This window comes from Pipistrellus kuhlii, unplaced genomic scaffold (assembly GCF_014108245.1).
Source record: "Pipistrellus kuhlii isolate mPipKuh1 unplaced genomic scaffold, mPipKuh1.p scaffold_m20_p_11, whole genome shotgun sequence".
Taxonomy (NCBI): Eukaryota; Metazoa; Chordata; class Mammalia; order Chiroptera; family Vespertilionidae; genus Pipistrellus; species Pipistrellus kuhlii.
In genome coordinates, this window is record NW_023425416.1 from 41,949,671 (window position 1) to 41,971,606 (window position 21,936).

Below are 21,936 nucleotides of genomic sequence, written 5' to 3' on the forward strand. Positions count from 1 at the left end.
ATACTCTGTAGATTGAGCCAAGGAAACACGGAAGAAACTACTAAGTTAAAAACAACAACAACAAAAACCCACACACACAAAAAACAGTATAAACCATGGGGGAAGTAGGATGTGAAATGCTTAATTATAGAGTATCTGTGTTCTTGAGGATACTGTGTTTATGGGGTTAGATTGTGTTGTGTGATCTTGATCTTTTTTGGGGGGGGTAGGGGGTGCTTTTTTTTTCTTTTTTAAAATGCTGCAATGGAGAACTTCCTTGCGTTCTCCTTTTGTATCTCTTGTGTGTCTGTTATCCTGTTCAGCATCTTTCCTTGTTCCTAGAAGATGGGGCTGTGGCTCGCTAGCCGAGCAAAGCGGACTCCTGTTCCCGGTGTAGGCCACGGCCCCTCTGTCTCTCTCTCGAGGCAGGGGCGTGTGTGTGAGGCCGCCTTCCCTCAGGTTAACGGACGCTGAAGGTGATGCACAGCCTCCCAAAGAACCTTTCTCTTCCTACTTTAGTTTCTAAAAAAGTAATAAACGTAGTTCAGGATTTTTTGTGAAAAGTATTCTCTCAAAAGTATTCTTAGTTTGAGAGAATAATTATAAATAGTCTTAAGTATTCTTAGTTTGCTGTTGGTTTTAAAGAGTGAAGCAATCGGAAGAAGAACGTGGACCTCGTTCTCAGAAAAGGGGGTTTTGGACACGACGTGGTGAGTGCCACGTGCGTGTCCCGAGGTGGTCTTTTGGGGGAGCATGAGACGGAAGCAAGCCACCCCCCCCCACCCCCCCCAAACTCTTCCGGACGCTGCCAGGAGGGTTGGGGTTTCGGTTGAATGTGGTTCTCTCTGTTCATGGAAGCATGCCTTTTGCGAAGAAGAGTCATAGGCAAGGGAACGAACTTTTATGTTTAAAAAAAGCACAATGTTTTTTTCCCAATGCTTGGGAAGTGCAGGGAAATGGAACGTTCTGGAAGTCAGATTCATAGGAACAGCCCATCCTCCTCCTCCACCCTCTGCTCCGGTCTTTGACAAAGCGGTCTACCGTAAGACCTTGTTTAGAACCCCTGCCCCCAACCCCCCAAAGGCCTTTGAATGTAAATGATCTGTAAACTTAAAATTGCCCCATTTCGAAATGTAGGACATACTGTCCTCCTCGGTACCAAAGAATGAGCATGGAAGCCGGCCTCCACAGCAGAACCGTGGGGCGGCGCCGGTCACTTTACAGGGTTGGTTCGCGGTAACCTGGACGTGGGGTACAAAACCTCTGTCTTTTTGGTGGGAAGCCAGTAGGGCTGCCGCTACCCTGCCTGGCAGAACCCACACGGGTCCCTGCACTTCCCGCCAACACGGACATAAGAACCAGATTTGAGACTTGCACAGCTCAGGAGAAAAAAAAAACACACACACACACACACACACACACACAGGCTCTCGGAAGCCAGGGGCTTCCAGGAAGAGCTCGGGTCCCTTTCTGTTCCTGAATTTCAAAGAAATCCCCCTTTTGTAATAGGGATGTCGTTCTTAAGTGAACAGAATAAGCGGACAGACAAAGCCATTTGCCATCTGCCCCCCAAAGAAAAGATGTTGGGGACAGTGTTAACCAATCAATCAAAATTGCTTTTCTGGACATTGAATCGATCAGTTCCCGGTTCCCAATGCTTGGGTTCTAGGGTTTCTGAATGACCAAAATGGGGGTAGGGGGGAGGAGAGGAGGAAAAAAACCTCATTTCTTGAAGAGCTTCAGTAAAGTAACCAGAAATTAAAAAGAAACTTGAACCTGCTGCCTCAGCTTGCTGTGTGACAGGGTGGGGAGGTGACAGGAAGTCTCATTTTGTAAAAAAAAACAAAACAAAAAACCAAAACACAAAAAATGCCTTTTCGTTTATTGAAGAATTGGACAGTGAATCCTGCCTCCATTCCTATTCAGTTGCCTTTTATTTTGTCCCCAATGTCTAAGCTCTTGGGTAAAGAGCTCATATAGGGAGACTTTTTTTATTTTGGAATAACTTGGTGCTGTCTTTTCCTCAGGCCCCAGCTCCACTCCACCTTACCCAACAAATCACCCTTTACACACCAAAGACAACTTGTTTTAGATGCTTAAAACATTTATTATTGTTATTATTATTAATTGTTGAAGAAATGGATCTTGAACCTTCTTTAATGTTTCCAGAAAACAATCTTAAGTCATGATAACGGCTGGGATGGCCTACCATGTGTGGTGACTCCCTTTGATTATCCCGTGTTCAGTGTCATCATCATCATCTTCGCTCCCATCTTTTCTTCCCAGTCCTCCCCCATGTGGGGACATCCTGGGATCTGAGGGGGTCGTTTTCTTGGTGAAGGGCAGTAACTGAAATTGCTTATTTATCACTTTCCTATGGATTTGATTGTAAAGCCAGAGCTTTCCGCCCATGGCTGAAATGACCAGGTCTTCTTTTAATCAATAGACTGACCAATGTCTAGGAGATTCTCCTTGGAATGGGGAGGGGGAGGAGCTGGGAGGTGGGTGGTGCTGCCTCTTTTTACTTTCAGTGCGGGTATATCTCTTCTTCCCCAAAATTGTGCATCACTGCCATTTGCAAAAAACACGGTCCCACTGGGGGAAAAGACGTTTTTAAAACATTGGCCTCTGCGGCCGCCCACAGCTGGCTCCTGATCCACAGGGATTGGTGCGAAGCACTTTGGAAATGTGATTATTGGACAATGTGGAATGCTCCAGATCAAAGAAAGGAGAAAAGCCAATGATTGGAACTCTCCCGTGTGAGTGAGGCTGTTCTGGAAGTGCATGCCTCCTTCCCCCTGTGAGGGGATGTTAGGGATGGGTAGGAATTATGTCAAAAAGGGAAGGTTTGCACATGGTGATGAGAGGTCCTAGGAGCCGGGAGGTTGGAGAGTAGAATGTTTCTATGGAGTACAGGTGATGCTTAGACAATAATCCCCGTGTGTGTCTAATCTGTCTGGTCAGGGTGGGATGTAAGGTCAGCTTGTGTTTGGAGAAGCCAATTGGATTTGAATATATAGGTTTGGGTATTGAAATGGCTAAAGGAAATCTAAATAACGCACAGATTTAAAAAACAACAACCACCACTTTTGGTTGTCACTGACTTCACACCTCAAAAGTGTTTATCATTTGCTTTTAAAAAACAAACAAACATTCCTTCAAGAGGCATTGCTCTCTCAGCCTGTGCTGTATGGCAGCTGGCAGGTGGCTGGAGCCCAGTGCCCTGGGCATTGCCCCAGGTGCACAAACTCTTTGATGGATGCCCTTTTCAGCCTAATTTATTTAGGGAAACACAAGGGTCCCATACACAGAATCTAGAATCTTAAATTATGTATTGGGCCAAAAAAAAAAAAAAAAAATTCGCCAGACTTAAGGCACTTTGAGTTGGAGCTGACGGAGAGGAGCTTGAGATGGGCTCGGTCTGTGTACTTCTAGTTAAGCCAAAGCTTAATGATTTGAGGGAGGGGTGTCTTTTAGGCTTGAAGCAGCAGCATACTGTTTGTCTGTGTGTCCTCTTCCTCTCGGGGAGATTCAAGGATTGCTGTGTACTGGTAGATAGTGGAAGAAAATGCCAAAGTTAATAGGCTTGTTTTTTTCTGTTTGGGGAAGAAAAGAAAAAAAGTCAACGGTGCCAAAAAAAAAAAAAATAAGGTATTTATTGAAAACATCCCTGTTGCGGTTCCAACAGTCTGGGGCTGTAGCAAAGTCAAACTCTTCTGCTTGTGTGATGAGACCACAGAGGGTCTCGACTCTTTTCTCTCTCTCTCTCTCTCTCTCTCTCTGGCTTCCTGCAGGCCAGGAGCACAGGGCACGCACACCACTCACTCCGCTCCACACCGAAGGTTTTGTTGTTTGGTTTTCTACCTCAACTTTTGGCAAAAAGTCATCTACCTCATGTTAGCATCTGACGGGTCTCAGAAGAGTATTAAACCACTGGGGAGTGGGTGGGCGTGGAGCTACCTCTGGAAGAAAATGTTTTCAAGAATCCAGAACTAATCTCTCCCGGGAGAAAGTTTGGTTGACCTTGACCAAGAAAATCTTGAAACCAAATATTTCCTTCTAACTCAGGCAAACCTAATCAGAAATCCAAGTGTTCCTTACCAATGTGACTTCCCCAAACCTCTCCCCACTCCCCACCCATCCCCAACTAGGAGTTAAGCACACTGTTAGTTACCATGTTGTTCAGTATTATGGAACTACTGGTTCATCTGACCTATTTGAGGACTGAACTACAAATAAAGACCTTTAGGTCTCTCTCTCTTTTTTTTTTCTCTTCAAGAGGAAAAAAAAATATTTTATCTATTTTTGAATGCTGGCAGGTATACCCTTTTAGGAGCAATTCTCTAAGGGTCTTGTTGGAAACATCAACTGTTGGAAAGGGAATGAGGATCTTTAGACTTCTTGATTGTATTTGTTGCTCTCCTAGACCCCTCACTGGATGTTCATCTCTGCGACATGGCAACAATCGCCGTCTTACTGAGCAGTGACTGGTAAAGTGTGTGTTGCTCTTTTTGTTTTGTGTTTTGTTTTGTTTTATATATATATATATTTTTTCCTACCAAAGGTAACATGTTGACGGGTTGTTCTTTTTTCCTCTGCTTGTTTATTAAATACTTGATAAAATTGAGAAGCACATTATCACGATATACTGTACTGCCTCTCTCCACGTCTTCCACCTCTTGTTCTCTTCGGTTGAGTTTTGTTTTGGTTGGAGGAGAGGGTCCTAAGACCACTGTAATGATTGTGAATTGGGTTTTAAATGTCATGGTGAAGAAATAACCTCAAATGATGTCTATTTTTAAAATTGATCTTACGGGTTAACAAGCCAGCCTGGTGGGATGTTTTTTTCCATCATCATTTAACCAGTAAATGGTTCTAAAAGTTTTGGTGTTTATCCACATGGTCTTAGACCTCCTTTTAATGATTGTATTAACTTACAAGCTCAGGTAGTATTTTTCTTAAGGCTCTATCTCAGAGCACACTGACTGAATGTTAATGTGTGTAGCAAAGTGTTTACTTTCTTTTAAATAACCAGCTCTGTAATAATTCTTTATGTTTGTAGGAGTCTGTAGGTTTCTCACGTTTCTGGGGTTTTCTTGTTTTTAGGGCGGTAAGGTTTCTTTTCTTTTTTTAAAATTTTTTTTTTTTTTTAATTTTTTTCTTCCCTAAAATCAATGCAGGTGAAAGGGTGGGTGGGGTTAAGGGCTATTGTTTTTAACTAGCATGTTAGGTATACTCAGGTGGGAGGGAGGGTTGTTAGTTGTTTTTTGTTTGTTTTTTTATAATGAATCTTGTTTAATACTGCCCATTAGCTGTCATGCCCGGTCAGCAAAAATGCTTTTAAGTGTAGAACACATGACTCAGTTGAGTTTGATTTTTTTTCTTTTTCTTTTGTGAGAAAGGTAAATGCAGAATTGGAGAAATTAACACGGGCATGTTGCCTGATATTAGACTAAGTGTACTTTTTTCCCCCCTCCCCCAAGGCAGACATGGGTTAGGTAAGGAATACACCCCCCTCCCCCCCCAGCATAACTGTCTGGGCCACTATCCCCGAGCCCATCTTAGGGTGCCATCTGCCTCTGGACACTTGTTCGTGGGCAGCACCGCCGTGGTGCAGGCCCCACCGATTAAGTGGAGAAGGGGGAACGGAGGTTTTCCCTCCGGCCTTCAAAGCAGGTGTTTGCTTGGGGTGGGTGTTGTTGTTTTGTTCTGTTCCCCCCCCTCCCTTCCCCTCCTGTGGATTTTTTTTTACTTTAAATCTTAAATGTTGTACTGCAGGCCGCAGGCATGACAGGCAATGAGCAGGCGAAGAACCAATGGATGCGTGTTCAAAAACTCCTGTGTTGGCTAACGGGCTTCTGAATGTATCGCTGTGGTCCACGGAGAAGGCTGGAGAAGGTAGCAAGGAGATGCTGTGTCAGCTACCGCAGCCTTAAAACAAAGTTGGTGTCTCTTTGGACTTTAAAAATTGTTCCTATGCAGCTTATTCTATTTTTTTTGTTTAATCAAATAAACGAGGGTGTTTTTTTTTCTCCATGGAAATAACGTGTCTGTGTGATCCTTTCGGTCGAGAATCAGTAAGGGCGTGCGTGCCGCCTGTCGTGGGAGAGGGAGTCTGGGAGAGGAGATGGGCGCAGAGGCTGCACTCTGGCTTCTGGGCCAGATTAGGTCCATGTAGTGTTATCAAAACAGGTGCATAGAGCGTTTTAAAAAACCAGGACTTCATGGAATTTGGGGAAATTTCAGATCTGGCAGCCCCAGGCCTACCTTTTCCCCGAGCAGCTGTTCCTTTAGAGGGGCAAGAATGGGATGTCTGGGTTACCATGGTCCTCTTCCCCTCCAATGCCACCTTCCTAGTGGACACTGGCCTGCGTGAGAGTGTGTGTGTGTGTGTGTGTGTGTGTGTGTGTGTGTAGCCCTTCTGCATCGGTTGGGGAACCAACTTTGGGTCTATGCTCTGGTTGCTGTGGGTAGTAAGCAACTTGCCCAAATGACTGGCAGCAAACCAGAGGTGCCAGGTAGATCAAAAAAGACTTCTTTGGTGCTCCCTGTGTTCGCATCTATCTCACTTTGAGACTTCATTTTTCATTGGAACTAACTTGTCCCCTACTTTGCTCACCTGTCTTCTGTGTGTATTCACACAGCCTGAGTTTGACCTTTAAAATATATATACACGTGTGTGTGTGTATGTGTGTGTATATGTGTGTGTGTGTGTGTGTGTGTGTGTGTGTATTGATTTCAGAGAGGAAGAAAAAAATAGAAACATCAATGATGAGAATGAGAAGGAATCATTGATTGGCTGCCTCCTGCATGCCCCCTACTGGAAACAGCTTGCAACCGGGGCATGTTCTCTATACACTGAGCCAAGCCAGCTAGGGCTAAGTTTGACCTTTAAAAAATATATATATATATATTGCTTTCAGAGAGGAAGAAAAAAGGAGAAAGAGAAACATCAATGACATAAATCACTGCTTGGCCAAAACAAGTTTTGCTCAGTGGATAGAGCAACAGCCTTGGGACTGAAAGGTCCTAGGTTCTTCTATTCCGGTCAAGGGACACATCCCCAATGGGGGGTATGCAGGAGGCAGCTGATCCATGTTTCTAACTTTATCCCTCTCCCTCTCTGTAAAAAAAAAAAAAAAAAAAAAAAAAAAAAAAAATCAATAAAATATACTTTTAAAAAATTATATAGGTTTCACATGTACAGTTCTACCCCCCAAACTCCCTTTTCTTCAGGAGCAATTAAAGTTGAGAGGTGAAAATGTTGTAGAATCAGGTAGTGGTGACGGTTTTACAACTAAATGGTATATTTTATGATATATGATTTATCTCTATGAAGGAGCCTCAGGCAACAGGTAAAATCAGTACATGTGACTGCATAAAAAACTTCAATGAAAAGTCTGATGGCCTTATTTTCGCCTCTGTGTTGTGAGTACCTTGTGACTAGTTCTGCGTGGTGGGTTTTGAGCAGCAGTGATTTGGTGCCACTTCCTAGCTGGAGTATTTCTTTTTTTAAATATATTTTTATTGATTTCAGAAAGGAAGGGAGAGGGAGGAGAGAGAAACATACCAATGATGAGAGAATCATTGATGGGCTGTCTCCTGCACGCCCCACACTTGGGGATTGAGCCTGCAACTAGGGCATGTGCCCCGAATGGGAATCGAACCATGACCTCCTAGTTCATAGGTCAACACTCGACCACGGTGCCATGCCAGCCTTAGGGTTTGGCTGGGTTCCCCCGAAGCAGACCACGAATGAGGAATTCCATGAAAGCGTTTCGTGAGGAATTGTTCCCAAGAAACACTGGTAGGGGATTAGAGACATAAGAAGGGAAAGAGGCCAAGCAAGGGTGCAGTATCAGGGAAAGTGCCACAGGGGACAACTGGCTTCCTCCCACAAAGGGGAGCACTGAAGAGTGTAGGGCACACTCAGGTTTGTCCTAACGAGGAAAGAGGACCCCGGGTAGTGATGCCCGGTGCCAGTCCATCACTGGTTAAGGAGGTCACGACCCCCAGGCACTCTGGTTCCCTATGCTTTGTGACCAATGGCTTGTCTCCACCACCAGGGAAGTCCCTGAGATCTGAGGACCTTGCAAACATTTTCTTGTTTAAGTACCCAAACAACCAAATAAAGCAATTACGTGCTCATTTTACAGGCGAGGAAGCAGAGTAGTAAAGGAACCTGCTTATGGACACAGAGTTAATCAGTGACAGAGCCAAGGATCCTCTACCTTAGCCTCTCGCTGACGCCAAACATTCTGAGGTTTCCATGTCGCCAAACCAAACAAGTGCCTCCGAGCTGGCCAGAGGGCAGGAGAGAGGCGGGGTTATCTGCGAGTCAGCTTTTGAGCAGGGGATGTTTGCTGTGAGTTTCTAGAAGAAGTGAATGTTACGTAAGAGTGAATGTTAATATGACACCTTAAATTGTATTATACCTTTTAAAACATGCCGTTCACATAATCTTAATTTTCTTTTCACATCCACCTTTCAAGATAGGTTGCCACAGCCCGCCGAAGGTAGAGAGAATCCAAGCCCAGGACAGAGATTCTCAAAACCCAAGGCTATGGTTGCAGAAATAGGGCTCTGGACTGGGAGAGTTTCTGGAAAGGGTGGGCAGTTTATGGAAAGAATGAGTATACGATGAGCTAATTATTTTTTATATATCATTTTTTAAATTGATTTTTCACAGAGAGAAAGGGAGAGGGACAGAGAAAAACATTGATGACTGCCTCCTGCATGCCCCTCACTGGGGATGTGCCCACAACCAAGGTACATGCCCTTGACTGGAATCGAACCTGGGGCTCTTCAGTCCCCGCAGGGCAACGCTCTATCCACTGAGCCAAACTGGTTAGGGTGAGCTCATTTCTTTAAAAAAAAAAAAAATTGTATTGATTTTAGAGAGGAGATGGAGAGAGATATATAGAAACATCAATGATGAGAGAGAATCATTGATTGGCTGCCTCCTGCACACCCCACACTTGGGGATCAAGCCTGCAACCCCAGCACATGCCCTGCCTGGGAATTGAACTGTGACCTCCTGGGTCTTAGGTTGACACTCACTCACTGAGCCACACTGGCCTAGCTGATGAGCTCAGTTCGGTTGTGTGTGTTTGTGTGTGTGGTATAGGTGGAGAGGAACTCTGTTTCTTTTGAGCCAAATTCCTGCAAGACAGATGGGTTCTGAGGGAGGGAGAGGGGACTTAGAGCTCAGCTCGGGGGTTTGACTTCAGTGGGTGGGATGATAGGGAGCAGGGATGGGCTGAGAGTTGAGGGACTGGTTCTATGGCAGGAGGCACTAGATGCTGAGATGTAGTAGCTAACAAAGAAACAAAAATCCCTGCTCGCATGGAACTGATCTTCTAAGGTCTTCTAGGTAACTGACAACTACTTTTAAATTGGAACACTTCCATTCTGATCATGCTTCCGTTTTATATTTTATCATTGAACGATATTTCAGTTCTACTACATACTTAACTGCTTTTCCAAGTTACACAGTCTATTCTTGTTTCATTTGGTTGGTTTTAGTTCAGGAACACATTTTTGCTAATATTTTGCTCCGTTGTTGAATCTCACGCCTTTCAGAAGCTTTCATGATAGTCATGAAAACTGGATGTTTTATTTAATGAAATCGAGAACTTTTTCTCTGTGAAGAAAATAATGCACTCACTGAGAAGCTTGAAGGCAATATTTAGATGCTGAGTTCCAATGGATAGGAGTTTTCTTTGTTGAGCTATTCCTTTGTGCTCGCACAGATTTAATAATGAAAAAGGGAAAAGATTGATCTTTAACCTTTTTAAAAATGTGAGCTTTATTAAATTCTGGTCACAATTCTTTAGGTAAGTGTTTCAGTTTTGTAGTAATTCCAGTGTGCATAACATGTAAAATTTGTCGGTTTAATAAAATGACAGGCTCTCAATGCTTTTTGCTGTTCTTAATATTCTGGGTGACAAAAGGAGAGTAGGCCCAGAGCACTCCTGCATATGGAAATATGATGGTTAGGTTAAGAAAAAGTTCTTGGCCCTGCTGGGTTAGCTCAGTTGGTTAGAGTGGTGTGGGTGGATACCCAGTCTGAGCACAAAAAAAAAGAAGCAACCAATGAATGCATAAATAAGTGGAACAACAAATGACGTTTCTCTCCCTCTGGCTCTCTAAAATCAATAAAAGTATATTTTTAAAGAAAAAGTTCTTGTATAGCTGCTTGAGCTGTGGGCTGAAATTCTCCTACATATCTTAAAGAAATGTTATCTTGGAGATAAATTTATCACAAAGTCACTAGTATTTCCTAAATCATGGCCAATACAGATTTGAAAAAAAATGCTGCCGTACCTGCTGCCATCTGCTGGCAGGTTTCATTTCCTGGAAACGGTGATTCTCAAAGTGTGATCCTTGGACCCCTGGGGGTGAGAGAGAAAAGGTCCCTGTGACCCTGTCCAGGGGATCGATTTGTGCTTCCACTTATTTATGCATTCATTGATTGCTCCTTGTATGTGCCCTGACCAGGGATCGAACCTGAAACCATGCTGTGTGGGGACGATGCTCTAACCAACGGAACTAACTATCCAGCGAGGGCATTCCTTTATGTTCTTTTTCTTTTTTAATCTTTATTGTTAAAATATTATATATGTCCCCCTTTTCCCCCCATTGACTCCCTCCAGCCCGTCCCTCTGCTCGCCTCCTCTTTATGTTTTTAATGTCCTAAGGTTTGTTTTGTTTTTAAATTTATTTTTAATTATAGTTGGCACACAATTTTTTCTTAGTTTCAGATGTACATCCTAGTGATTAGACATTTATGTACATTAGGACGTGATTACCCCGGTAACTTAGTAACCGTCTTATTACAACATTATTGCTTTTCTGATTTAATGCTTTCAGATGGCTTTTTCTCTTTTATTCTGCTGACGTCATGATTTGCATTGATAGGTTCTCTTAACAGTAAACCAGCTTCGCATTTTTGAAATGAGCTAACTTGGCTAGTATGTATTTTTTTTTTCAACGTTAGTTAATTTGGTGTGTTAATATTTTGTATAGGATATTTGCATCAATATATTCGTAAGTGAAATTGAGTAATTTTGTTTTTTCATCTGGTTGTTATCAAAGGCATGTTAACTTCTTAAAATGAGTCTAGGAGTATTGTTGTTGTAGTTGTTATTTTTTTACATGCTTAGAGGAAGGGAGAGAGAAACATCGATATGAGAGAAACACATCGGTTTGTGGCCTCTCCCACAAATCCAGACCACAGCTGGGGATCGATCCTGCAATCCAGGTATGTTGCCCTGGCCTGGGAATCGAACCCATGACCCTTCGGTGCTGGGACCAATGCTCTAACTACTGAGCAACACTGTGCAGGGGTCAGCTCCTCTCCTTTTTGAGCAGCGAGGTCCATACCACAATCACTTCCCTTAATAGCTTCTCATTATCTGGGGGCCCACTATGCATACAAAATTATTCAAATTAGCCAATCAGCAGAGAACCCAGGAAAATAATTAACCCCATCCTACTTGACCCCTGGAGTGCCAGCTTGCTGTAACCCAGTGCTGCCCTAGTCCTGGATACAATCCACTGTGATCCTGCCTAGCAGCCTTCTCTCATTTTAACCTGTGACAGGTCTGACATCTGGCTTTGATGCTTTTCCACCACCGCTCTAGAGCTGCGTCCCTGAGCTCCTCCTGCAGGCCTTGGGATGTATGGCTTCCAACGTCAGGTATGCTGGTCCCTGTGGACTGGTGGTGGGTAGTGTGGCCTGGGGAATGCATGTGTTTTGATGTCTTTGGTGTTTAAAATAAAGCTTGGTAACACCAGGGGGCGCTGTAGTGTCATGTTACTGCTTTCCCCCTGCATGCCTGTACCCGGCTGTGTACCACCTTGGTTTGGGGGAGGGTTGCCCTGGAGTATTTTGCTCCTGTTTGTTTAATCAGGTTTTGGAAACTCAGGCCAGTGGAAGCTGTTGTCTGTGACAGTGTCAGGACTGCAGGTGTTGGTCCTGACTGTGTGTGTGTCTGGCTGTTTGCCTTGAGCACACCAGCTCTCCTCTCGGTTCTTATGAAGTAGGCATTGCTAAAAACCTGATCCTTTGGGGGTGGTGTATGTGTGTTATTATTTAGTTTTGAAGTCCTTAAGGGAGGGAAAGCCTATTTAGTGTTTTTCCAGGACAGTCTCGTTATTCCTTTGCAAACCTGAACACTGACCTCTGCAAGCTTGAAAACCTGAAACCTGCTTTCAACCTGAATCTTGACTCAGGGCTCGACTGTGGCCCGCTGAGTCGCAGTCCATGTGTTTCCTGGATTCCTCGTTCAGGCTAAGGGAAATGTGATGGGGGAAAAAGTACCCGTTGCCCGGGTCCAGAATATAAAGATCACTTCTACTGCGGACAGCCAGCTAAAAGGAACGTTAGGGATGTAGAAAAAAATTTTTATGTGTGTCTTTTTAAAAAAGGTACTTCAGCCCTAACCTGTTTTTGCTCAGTGGATGGAGCATCAGCCCGGGTTCGATTCTGGTCAAGGGCATGTACCTTGGTTGCGGGCACATCCCCAGTGGGGTTTGTGCAGGAGGCAGCTGATCCATGTTTCTCTCTCATCGATGTTCCTAACTCTCTATCTCTCTCCCTTCCTCTCTGTAAGTAAATAATTAAAAAAATAAAATAAAAATAAAGACACTTCCTTTTTCTCCTTAATCGACCAGAGAGTAAGTAAGCCTTTCTCAGCTTTCGGTTTGGGGAAATGAGTGACTAAGAGTCATTTTCTGATTCTTCTGTTATGAAAAAAAAAAAAAAAAAAAAAAAAAAAGCCCCTGTGAAGCCAGCCCGGAGTAAGAGAGAGCACTCACAGGAAGACGCATGCCCTTCAAAGGCGACTGTGGGTCCTAGCGCTGCTTCTGGGGCAAGCCTGGCAGAGCCTCGCAGACCTCCTTCAGAGCCACGTGCAGAGAGCAAGGTAAGCGGGGTGGAGGGGGCCGTGCGCAGGGCTCCGGGCCGGGGGCTGGTTCCTGACAGGTGGGAGGACTCTGGAAGCACCGGGAGCTGCCAGCCGCTCACTGCCACCCATCACTCTGGCATCGCGGTCCGTCTGGCGCCCTCAGGCGGCTCCTACCTGGGGGGTCACAGGCGATCTACCTGGCCCCACACCCTCCGAGCCCTTGCCCAACGAATACTCGTTTTTGCACACACCTGACCTGCCTCCACACGCTCAGGATACATACACCATGTCCCCTGGACATGTAAACTTCCCTGCTGCTTGCTTTTCTGTGGTCTTTCCTCCCAGGCCGAGAAAGACCACACAAATCGGGACTACAGAAGACTTTCAAACATGGACCAACGGTGTTTACTTTCGTGTGTTCTCCTGGTGATCATTTCCTACTTCCTCGGCCTCTTTCACTGTAGTTCTTGAATTTTCCACTGGTGAAATGGTGCGGAAAGGCCAGAATTGTTTAAATGGAGTTGCTATTCATGGATTACATTATTTTTCTCTTTTTTTTTTTCTGGAGACCCTGAGAGGCACCAGGTCTTCAGCCTTCGTTTGCTGGAGCAAATCAAGGTCTCTCTCTCTCTCTTGAGAAACAGAGTTTGGGTGTTCGGGTGTGTGGCGGTGAGGGTGGGAGGCAGGACGTAGCTGTGCATTACTGAACAATGGGTAAAGGGTTTCAATAGGGTGCCGATAAGAAGGAAGCAAGAGGCGCTGGCCAGGCGGCTCTGTTGTTTGGAGAGTCTCCGGTACACCAAGAGATTGCGGATTTGGTTCCCGGGCTGGGCACATGCCTAGGTTACGGGTTTGATTCCCCATTTGGGGTGCATAGAAGAGCCAACCAATCAATGTTTCTCTCACATTGATCTCTCTCTCAAATCAATAGAAACATACCCTCAGGTGATTTGTTTTGATATTTTTAAAAATATTTTTTTTATTGATTTTTTTTTTTACAGAGAGGAAGGGAGAGGGATAGAGAGTTAGAAACATTGATGAGAGAGAAATACTGATCAGCTGCCTCCTGCACACCTCCCACCAGGGATGTGCCCACAACCAAAGTACATGCCCTTGACCAGAATAGAACCTGGGACCCTTCAGTCTGCAGGCCGACGCTCTATCCATTGAGCCAAACCGGTCAGGGCTCCATAGGTGATTTTTTTTTTTTTTTTTTTAAAGAAAGCGGAATATAGTCTATAACATTGTAATAACTATGCATGAGGCCAGGCAAGGACTTGAAACATTGGGAACCACTCTAAAGTATAATATATGATCATGAAACTAATACACAATAATACTGAATGTGAACTATAATTGAAAAAGAAGAAGAAGAAGAAGGAAGCCAGGGGAATTGGTCTTGAGTCAGAAAGCCCTCATCCCTGAATTGCTCTGATTTACACATGAACATGTGTGTAACTTTCAGAAGGTTTTGACATCTTCATCTGCCAGTTTAGATAGGAAACAAGGTAGTTGGGGAGGTCGAGATTTTATGTCTGGCTTTGATGTGCCTTTGCCAGATCTGCCGTACCGATTCCCGTTCTGATAGGACTGATTTTCATATCTGGTTTTCATGGAAAGACCAAAAATTCCCCCCAGTTTACCCAGCTGAGTTCTGTAACCTTCCGAGGGGCCGTGAGGACAGATGTGTGTGTGCTGTGTTAGTGTCAAACTGGCTGGGGGAGGCCAGGCATGTTCCCACTTGAGAGGATGCTCTAGAGCCGTGGTCAGCAAACTGCGGCTCGAGAGCCACATGCGGCTCTTTGGCCCCTTGAGTGTGGCTCTGCCACAAAAATACCACGGCCTGGGGGAGTCTATTTTGAAGAAGTGGCTTTAGAAGAAGTTTAAGTTTAAAAAATGTGGCTCCCCAAAGAGATGTCAACCGTTGTCCTGTTGATGTTTGGCTTTGTGGACTAACGAGTTTGCTGACCGCTGCTCTAGGTAGGGTTGTCGAACTCAATCAGAGAAGGGGCCAAAATCTAAAATCCAGCCTAAATCGCGGGCTGAATGGTTTACTGAACAGTCATAAACTGTCATTGTGATGGAAACGCAGCGGAGTGCAGTGATGACAGCGCGGTGCGGGCCACATTGCAAGGCCTGGCGGGACGGATTTGGCCCGCGGGCCTTGTGTTTGACACATGTGCTCTAGAGCGACCATGAAACTGGGCAGTGGTGCACTGGAGCCCACTGGCACCAACTCTCACGAGCTGATTGTTAAACAGGGATTTTGTGAGGCAGTCGTAGCTTGACCTTGGCCATGGTGGGAGTACTTGCATCATGCATGGAAACCAGAAAAATCTATACATCGGAGTCCTCCCAGCGCCAAACCCCCCAGACTTCCTTTACCAGAGTATCGCTGGGACTTGGAGCCAGAAGAGTAAGTTCTGAACAGAGCTGTGTGGCCTTCAGAAGTCACTTAACCTCTCTGAACCTATCATGAGTGATCTACACCATGGGGCTCAGCATGCTTGGCTGGCTCAGAGTGCCGGATTGTTGCTGGGATGGTGGGGTGCTAGGGACAGGAGCGTTGGTCTGGGACAATACCTATGAACATGGTTTGAAATCTATAGAGTGCAAAGTATACGGAAGGAATTGGAGTTTTTATGCAGCCCTGGCTAGTGGCAGAGCTGGAATCTGGGACCTGTCTGACTCCCAGGGGCAGGATTATTTCATTTGGCTGCGCTGCCCTCCGAGGGACTGAGCCCTTCACCTGGGGAAGGTGGGAAAGGATGTAGAACGGTCGGAGTCAAACATCACGCTGGGGTTCCCTGCCTTCAGCCCTGCTGTGATTTGTTTTTGCTCTTACCAGGCTCTTGTGTGCTCTTCTCCTCGCTAGCTTCCTCTGGTTGGCCTCAGACCTGCCGTCGATCCGAAAATGAACACCACGGACACCACAGAACCCACCCTCACGGATTACTACAACAATTACTATCTCGCTGACTCTTTCCCTGAGCCTTGCAAGAAACAGAGCGTCAAGAAATTTGGGGGCCTCTTCCTGCCCCCCCTCTACCTCTTGGTCTTCCTGTTTGGGCTGCTTGGAAACGCCTTGGTGGTCCTGGTCCTGTTCAAGTACAAGCGCCTGCGGTCCATGACGGACGTGTACCTGCTCAACCTCGCCATCTCCGACCTGCTCTTCGTGCTCTCCCTCCCGTTCTGGGCCTACTACGCGGCAGACCAGTGGGTGTTCGGACTGGGTCTCTGCAAGGTCGTCTCCTGGGTCTACCTGGTGGGCTTTTACAGCGGCATCTTCTTCATCATGCTCATGAGCATCGACAGGTACCTGGCGATCGTGCACGTGGTGTTCTCCCTGAGAGCCAGGACCGTGACCTACGGGGTCATCATCAGCTTGGCCACGTGGTCGGTGGCCATCTCCGTCTCCCTGCCGGGCCTCCTCTTCAGCACGTGCTACACGGAGGGCGGCCACGTCTACTGCAAGTACACGTTCAGCGCCAAGCGGTGGAAGATCCTGAGCGCCCTGGAGGTCAACATGCTGGGCCTGGTGGTCCCCTCGGCGATCATGCTGTTCTGCTACTCCCGCATCATCCGGACCCTGCAGCACTGCAAGAACGAGAAGAAGAGCAAGGCGGTGAAGATGATCTTCGCCGTGGTGGTCCTCTTCCTGGGCTTCTGGACGCCCTACAACGTCATGGTCTTCCTGGACACGCTGGTGGATCTGCAGGTGCTGCAGGGCTGCGCCATGGAGAGGCGCCTGGCCTACGCCCTCCAGGCCACCGAGGCGCTGGCCTTCGTGCACTGCTGCCTGAACCCGGTCGTCTACTTCTTCCTGGGCGAGAAGTTCCGCAAGTACATCGCCCAGCTCTTCAAAGCCTGCCGCGGCGCCGCCACGCTCTGCAAGCACTGCGGGCTCCTCCAGGGCTACTTCCCCGAGGCCCCCAGCTCCTCCTTCACGCAGTCCACCCTGGACCACGAGCTGCGCGACGCGGCGCTGTAGACCACGGAAATGCAACAACAACAACAAAGAACAGAGTTAGCCGAAACTGGTTTGGTTCACTGGAGAGAGCGTCGATTCCGGTCAAGGTCATGTACCACCTTGGGTGCAGGCACATCCCCAGTAGGGGTTGTGCAGGAGGCAGCTGGTCGATGTTTCTCTCTCATCGATGTTTCTAGCTCTCTATCCCTCTCCCTTCCTCTCTGTGGAAAATCAATAAAATATATTTTTAAAAAAAAGAATAGAGTTAGTCTTCCGCCCCAAGTTAAAAGTTTACCTACCATTGTATCCTAGGAAGACTTCCCCACGCGAGGGTGAGGGAAGAAGATGCACATCCACTGCAGAGCGTGGGGCTTCCCGCCCTGCGGCCCGCTGTCCTGCCTCGTGCAAGTTCAATGCGGCCAGAGTTCACTTGGCCTGCCCCAGGCAATCGGCGAGCCCAGGGAGAATTCTGGGCAGCGTTTCAAAGAGAAGCACTATGGGGAGCCATTCATTCCCTTCTCATCTGGGCAGATGGGGGTTCTCCTGAGGGGAGAGAAGGGAATTGACTGGTGGAGGAAATCACTAGCTTCCTGCTGAGGAAAACGGGGCTCTTGCATGAATTTCTAGCTTTTGCAGAAAAATACAGAAAATTTTGACAGGCTGTGCCAGTGTGGTTTTTTTTGTTTTGTTTTGTTTGTTTTTCCCTAACAACATATTTGAAGCCAGGTTATATGTGGAAATGAATGGCGACGTAATGAACGGAGATCTTGGTTGTTTGAATGTAAAAGGATTGTTTGTAATGAAAGCCAAACTTTGTACGCTGATTCCAGGGAGACGAGACGTAGAGGAAGGGATTAGCATGGTCTGACTTCCAAACATGAAATCCAAGGCAGTAAAAAAAATCCATACATACTTGTGGAAATTCAAATGTTTTGGTTTCATTGTAACAGGTGAACATTCACTTAAAAAAAAAAACCACACACACACAAAACAGTCCCTGATATTTTTATTTGCGATCTTGTACTTGTTTACAAACAGTGCCTTGAAAACTCAACACAACAAGGACCACTGAAGTAGGATGGTGCTTCCTTTGTCCTTTTGAAGTGGCTGCCGGAGGAAAGGATGAATAGCCAACTAAAATTTATTGTTGATGTGACACAAAGAAATGACTGTCAAAAAACGAAATTTGGAAAAGTGTCATCCTCTCTTTTAAACTATTGGCCCTGGTTTCTTAACATTTTGCATGACTCAAAGGTTAAGCATTTCTTATGTCACCTTAACCCTGTCATTAGTCATTTCGCACCATGAGGAGAAATCTCTGTTCTTACAGCCTTAATTAACCACAATTACGAGTCTAGGACTATAACGGAGTCTGGGCATAGCGGTAACACAGGGATACCCTTCCAGAAACAAAAGCCTTATCTTGCAAACCATTCCCTGGACTACACAGTCCAAACCGCTTCTGCCAGTTGACCCGTTTTCGCATGCTCTGCATCTAGAAAGAATGCATTTCTAGAAAGTTTACTTTCACGGACGGGACTTGAAAAGGGGACATGGATGTTGCCTTCGTGGAAGAAAAGGAAATAAAGTAAATGTGTGCATAGCCCCGAGGAGCCTCTTTTCCTGGTCACGCGAGGGTTTGGTCTGTGTGGATGAGGATCCTAGCTGGTGAGGTCCGTTGTCTTCCCCACTCGGCCACGTGCCCAAAATGATGTGGGTGTGTCCCGGGGGAGGAGTCAGAGGGTTTGTGTTCAGCTCTCCCCTGGGGGTGGGGCGTGGAGTTGCTCTCCTCTCCCACTGCACTTGGAGGTCAGGGTGGGTAAGAAGGGGGTGGGCCAGGTTCCTCGGTAGCGCTTCCTTAGAAAACCTCCCCATGGCATGCGGGGATCTGCCACATCCCAGCTTCGCATTCCTTTGTGAGCCTGTGCACAGGACTTTCCTCTCAGCCTCAGTTTCCTCAGCTCTGAAGCCGGATATTGTTTCAGAATGCCAGAAAGAGAGAGAGAGAGAGAGAGAGAGAGAGAGAGAGAGAGAGAGAGAGAGAGAGAGAGAGAGAGAGAGAGAGAGAGAGAGAGGAAGAAGGAGGAGGAAGGGAGGGAGGGAGGGAAGAAGGGAAGAAGGGAAGAAGGGAGGGAGGAAAGAAGATGGTTGATGCAAAGCGCCCATTTCAGAATGCCAGAAAGGGAGGGAGGGAGAGAAGGAGGAAAGTAAAGAAGGAAGGGAGGGAGGGAAGGAGGAAGGAAGGAAAGGAGGGAAGGAGGAAGGAAGAAAGGAAAGAAGGAAGGAAGGAAGGAAGGAAGGAAGGAAGGAAGGAAGGAAAGGAAAGGAAGGAAGGGAGGAATATGGTTGATGCTAAGCGCCCATGTTACCGAGTTGTAGAAAAAGCTGGTCTTGGGTTAGCCCTCCCAGTGGCTGCCTCCCCTTTCCTGGTAGAGCTGGTGACATCCGTCATTCACTTAATCTCAGCGAGACGGAAATTTTGGGACACCCAAAGACAAAGACTGGCCAGAGGGGTTTTACCGTCCCTTCATCCCCATCACATGCTGTGCTAGGCAAGGGCCGGAGGCAGACCTCACTGCTTCCAATCGTGGGGTGGGCTCATCCATCATCTCCAGTCTCTCAGGGCTTCCCCGTTCCAAAGCTGGGGGGTATTTCCTCGGGGTGGGGCCGCAGCACCTGTAATGCCACCCAAACACGACCCTCTCGGAACACGGCCAAGGAAGTTCCTTCCCATTCAGTAGCAGAAACATGGAAAAGTAAGCCGGCATGATGTCTACACACAGGCGGGTTACGCCAGTAATCCTTTAGACCTTAGATCCATGTCTTTCTTGTTGCTACAGGCCTCGCTTCGGGAAGACGAGGCATAATTTCTGGAAGAACAGTAAGAGCAGATTTGCTGTGGGGGTGATGGAAAGGTTTGGGTACCAGATAGAGGTGACAGCTGCACAACGTTGAGGTGAATGTGCTATATGCCACGGAATTGTACTTATTTATTTTTAAATATGTTCTTATTGATCTGAGAGAGAGAGAGAGGAAGAGAAACATTGATTGGGGACCGCGCCTGCAATCCAAGTGACTGGGGAATCGAAGCAGCAACTTTTTGGTGCATAGGATGCCATTCCAACCAACTGAGCCACACCAGCCAGGGCTTGCACGTTTTCAAATGGTTAGTTTTATACTACGTGAATTTTACCTTAATGCCACCACTCACAACAATAAGAATAATAAGCGATTGCCCTAGCAGTATTGTCTCATAGTAAGCACTCAAATGATTTTGAGTAAATAAATATCATCTGTTTTCCCAAAAAAATGTATACAATAGAATAATCCCGAAAAGAAAAAGAAAAAATCTGTTTCCCATGAGCAGGAGAAATATAGGGTGATGCCAAAGGGTCTTCAGACCGTTAGGGAGATTTTCCCTAAGAAACTCCCATGGCAATTCGGGACATTTGGTGTAAGTATTTCAGATGTGTTGAGTACCTGTTTTGTGCCGAGCAGAGCAAGGCTATGGAGAGAAGAATGGGATAAAGGAGGGAGGAAGCCCTCCACTCACTGACTTTACAGCCTGATAAGGGAAAGCACAAACACAAGGTCCGCTCTTAAGCAAGCAGGGCAGATGGGATATAAGAATTGGGAACATGCTGTGGGAACCCAGAGGAAGGAGAAATTGATTCAGTTTCAACTTTTTTTTTTTTTTAATATATTTTTATTGATTTTGTACAGAGAGGAAGGGAGAGAGATAGAGAGTTAGAAACTCCGATGAGAGAGTCATGGGTCAGCTGCCTCTTGCACACCCCCTACTGGGGATATGCCTGCAACCAAGGTACATGCCCTTGACCGGAATCGAACCCAGAACCCTTCAGTCCGCAGGCCGACGCTCTATCCATTGAGCCAAACCAGTTTTGGCTCAACTTTTATAATCCAATTATCTTCTGAAGTAGGCCTTGTTAGAGGAGCTTGATTTTTTTTTTTTTTTTAATTTTAAATTGATTTTAGAGAGGAAGAGAGAGGGAGAGAAACTTAATGACAGAATCATGCATTGGCTGCCTCCTGCATGCCCCACATTGGGGAATGAGCCTGCAACCCGAGCATGTTCCCCAACCGGGAATCAACTGGGAATTGAACCATGACGTCCTGGTTTATAGATTGATGTTCAAGCACTGAGTCACACCTGCTGAGCTTTTTATTTCTAATCTTAATTTTTTTTAAAAAAAAGATATATATTTTATTGATTTTTTACAGAGAGGAAGAGAGAGGGATAGAGAGAAACATCGGTGAGAGAGGGATAGAGTTAGAAACATCACCTGCCTCTTGCACACCCCCTACTGGGGATGTGCCCGCAACCAAGGTACATGCCTTTTGACTGGAATCGAACCTGGAACCCTTCAGTCCACAGGCAGACGCTCTATCCACTGAGCCAAACCGGTCTCGGCTAATCTTAAATTTTTTAAAAATACATTTTTATTGATTTTGGAGAGGGAGTGAGAAACACCAATGATTAGAGAGAATCATTGGTCGGCTGCCTCCTGCACATCCCCCACTGGGGATCAAGCCCACAATCCAGGCATGTACCCTTGACTGGAATCGAATCGGGGACCCCTCAGTCCATAGGCCGATGCTCTATCCAGTGAGCCAAACCAGCCAGGGCTTTTTCCTTTTTTCTTTCTTTCTTTCTTTCTTTCTTTCTTTCTTTCTTTCTTTCTTTCTTTCTTTCTTTCTTTCTTTCTCTTTCTTTCTTTCTTTCTTTCTTTTCTTTTCTTTTCTTTTCTTTTCTTTTTCTTTCTTTCTTTCTTTCTTTCTTTCTTTTTTTTTTTTTTTTTGAGAGAGAGAGAGAGAGAGTGGGAGGGAGGGGGAGAGACAGAAAGAAACATCTATGTGAGAAAGAGACATTGATTGGTTATTTCCCGCATGTGCCAGGCACCAAGCCTGAAACCGAGGTACATGCCCTTAACCTAATTGAACCCAGGATGGACTCGAACCTGGGACCCTTGAGTCCTCAGGCCGGAGAGGAGCTTGATTTTGATGAATGGAAGAAAGGAGGGACATTTCTAGACTGATGAAATAGCATATGAAAAG

The 21,936-nt window shown here is 46.0% G+C and overlaps 1 protein-coding gene across 1 annotated transcript; it reads left to right on the forward strand.

Moving 5' to 3' along the window:
- Window positions 1-15,804: 15,804 nt before the first annotated feature.
- Window positions 15,805-16,914, forward strand: CCR4 (C-C motif chemokine receptor 4). Its single transcript, XM_036431710.2, has one exon. It carries the CDS (start codon window positions 15,805-15,807, stop codon window positions 16,879-16,881), a length of 1,077 nt encoding a protein of 358 aa, XP_036287603.1. The 3' UTR covers window positions 16,882-16,914.
- The last annotated feature ends 5,022 nt before the right edge of the window (window positions 16,915-21,936 follow it).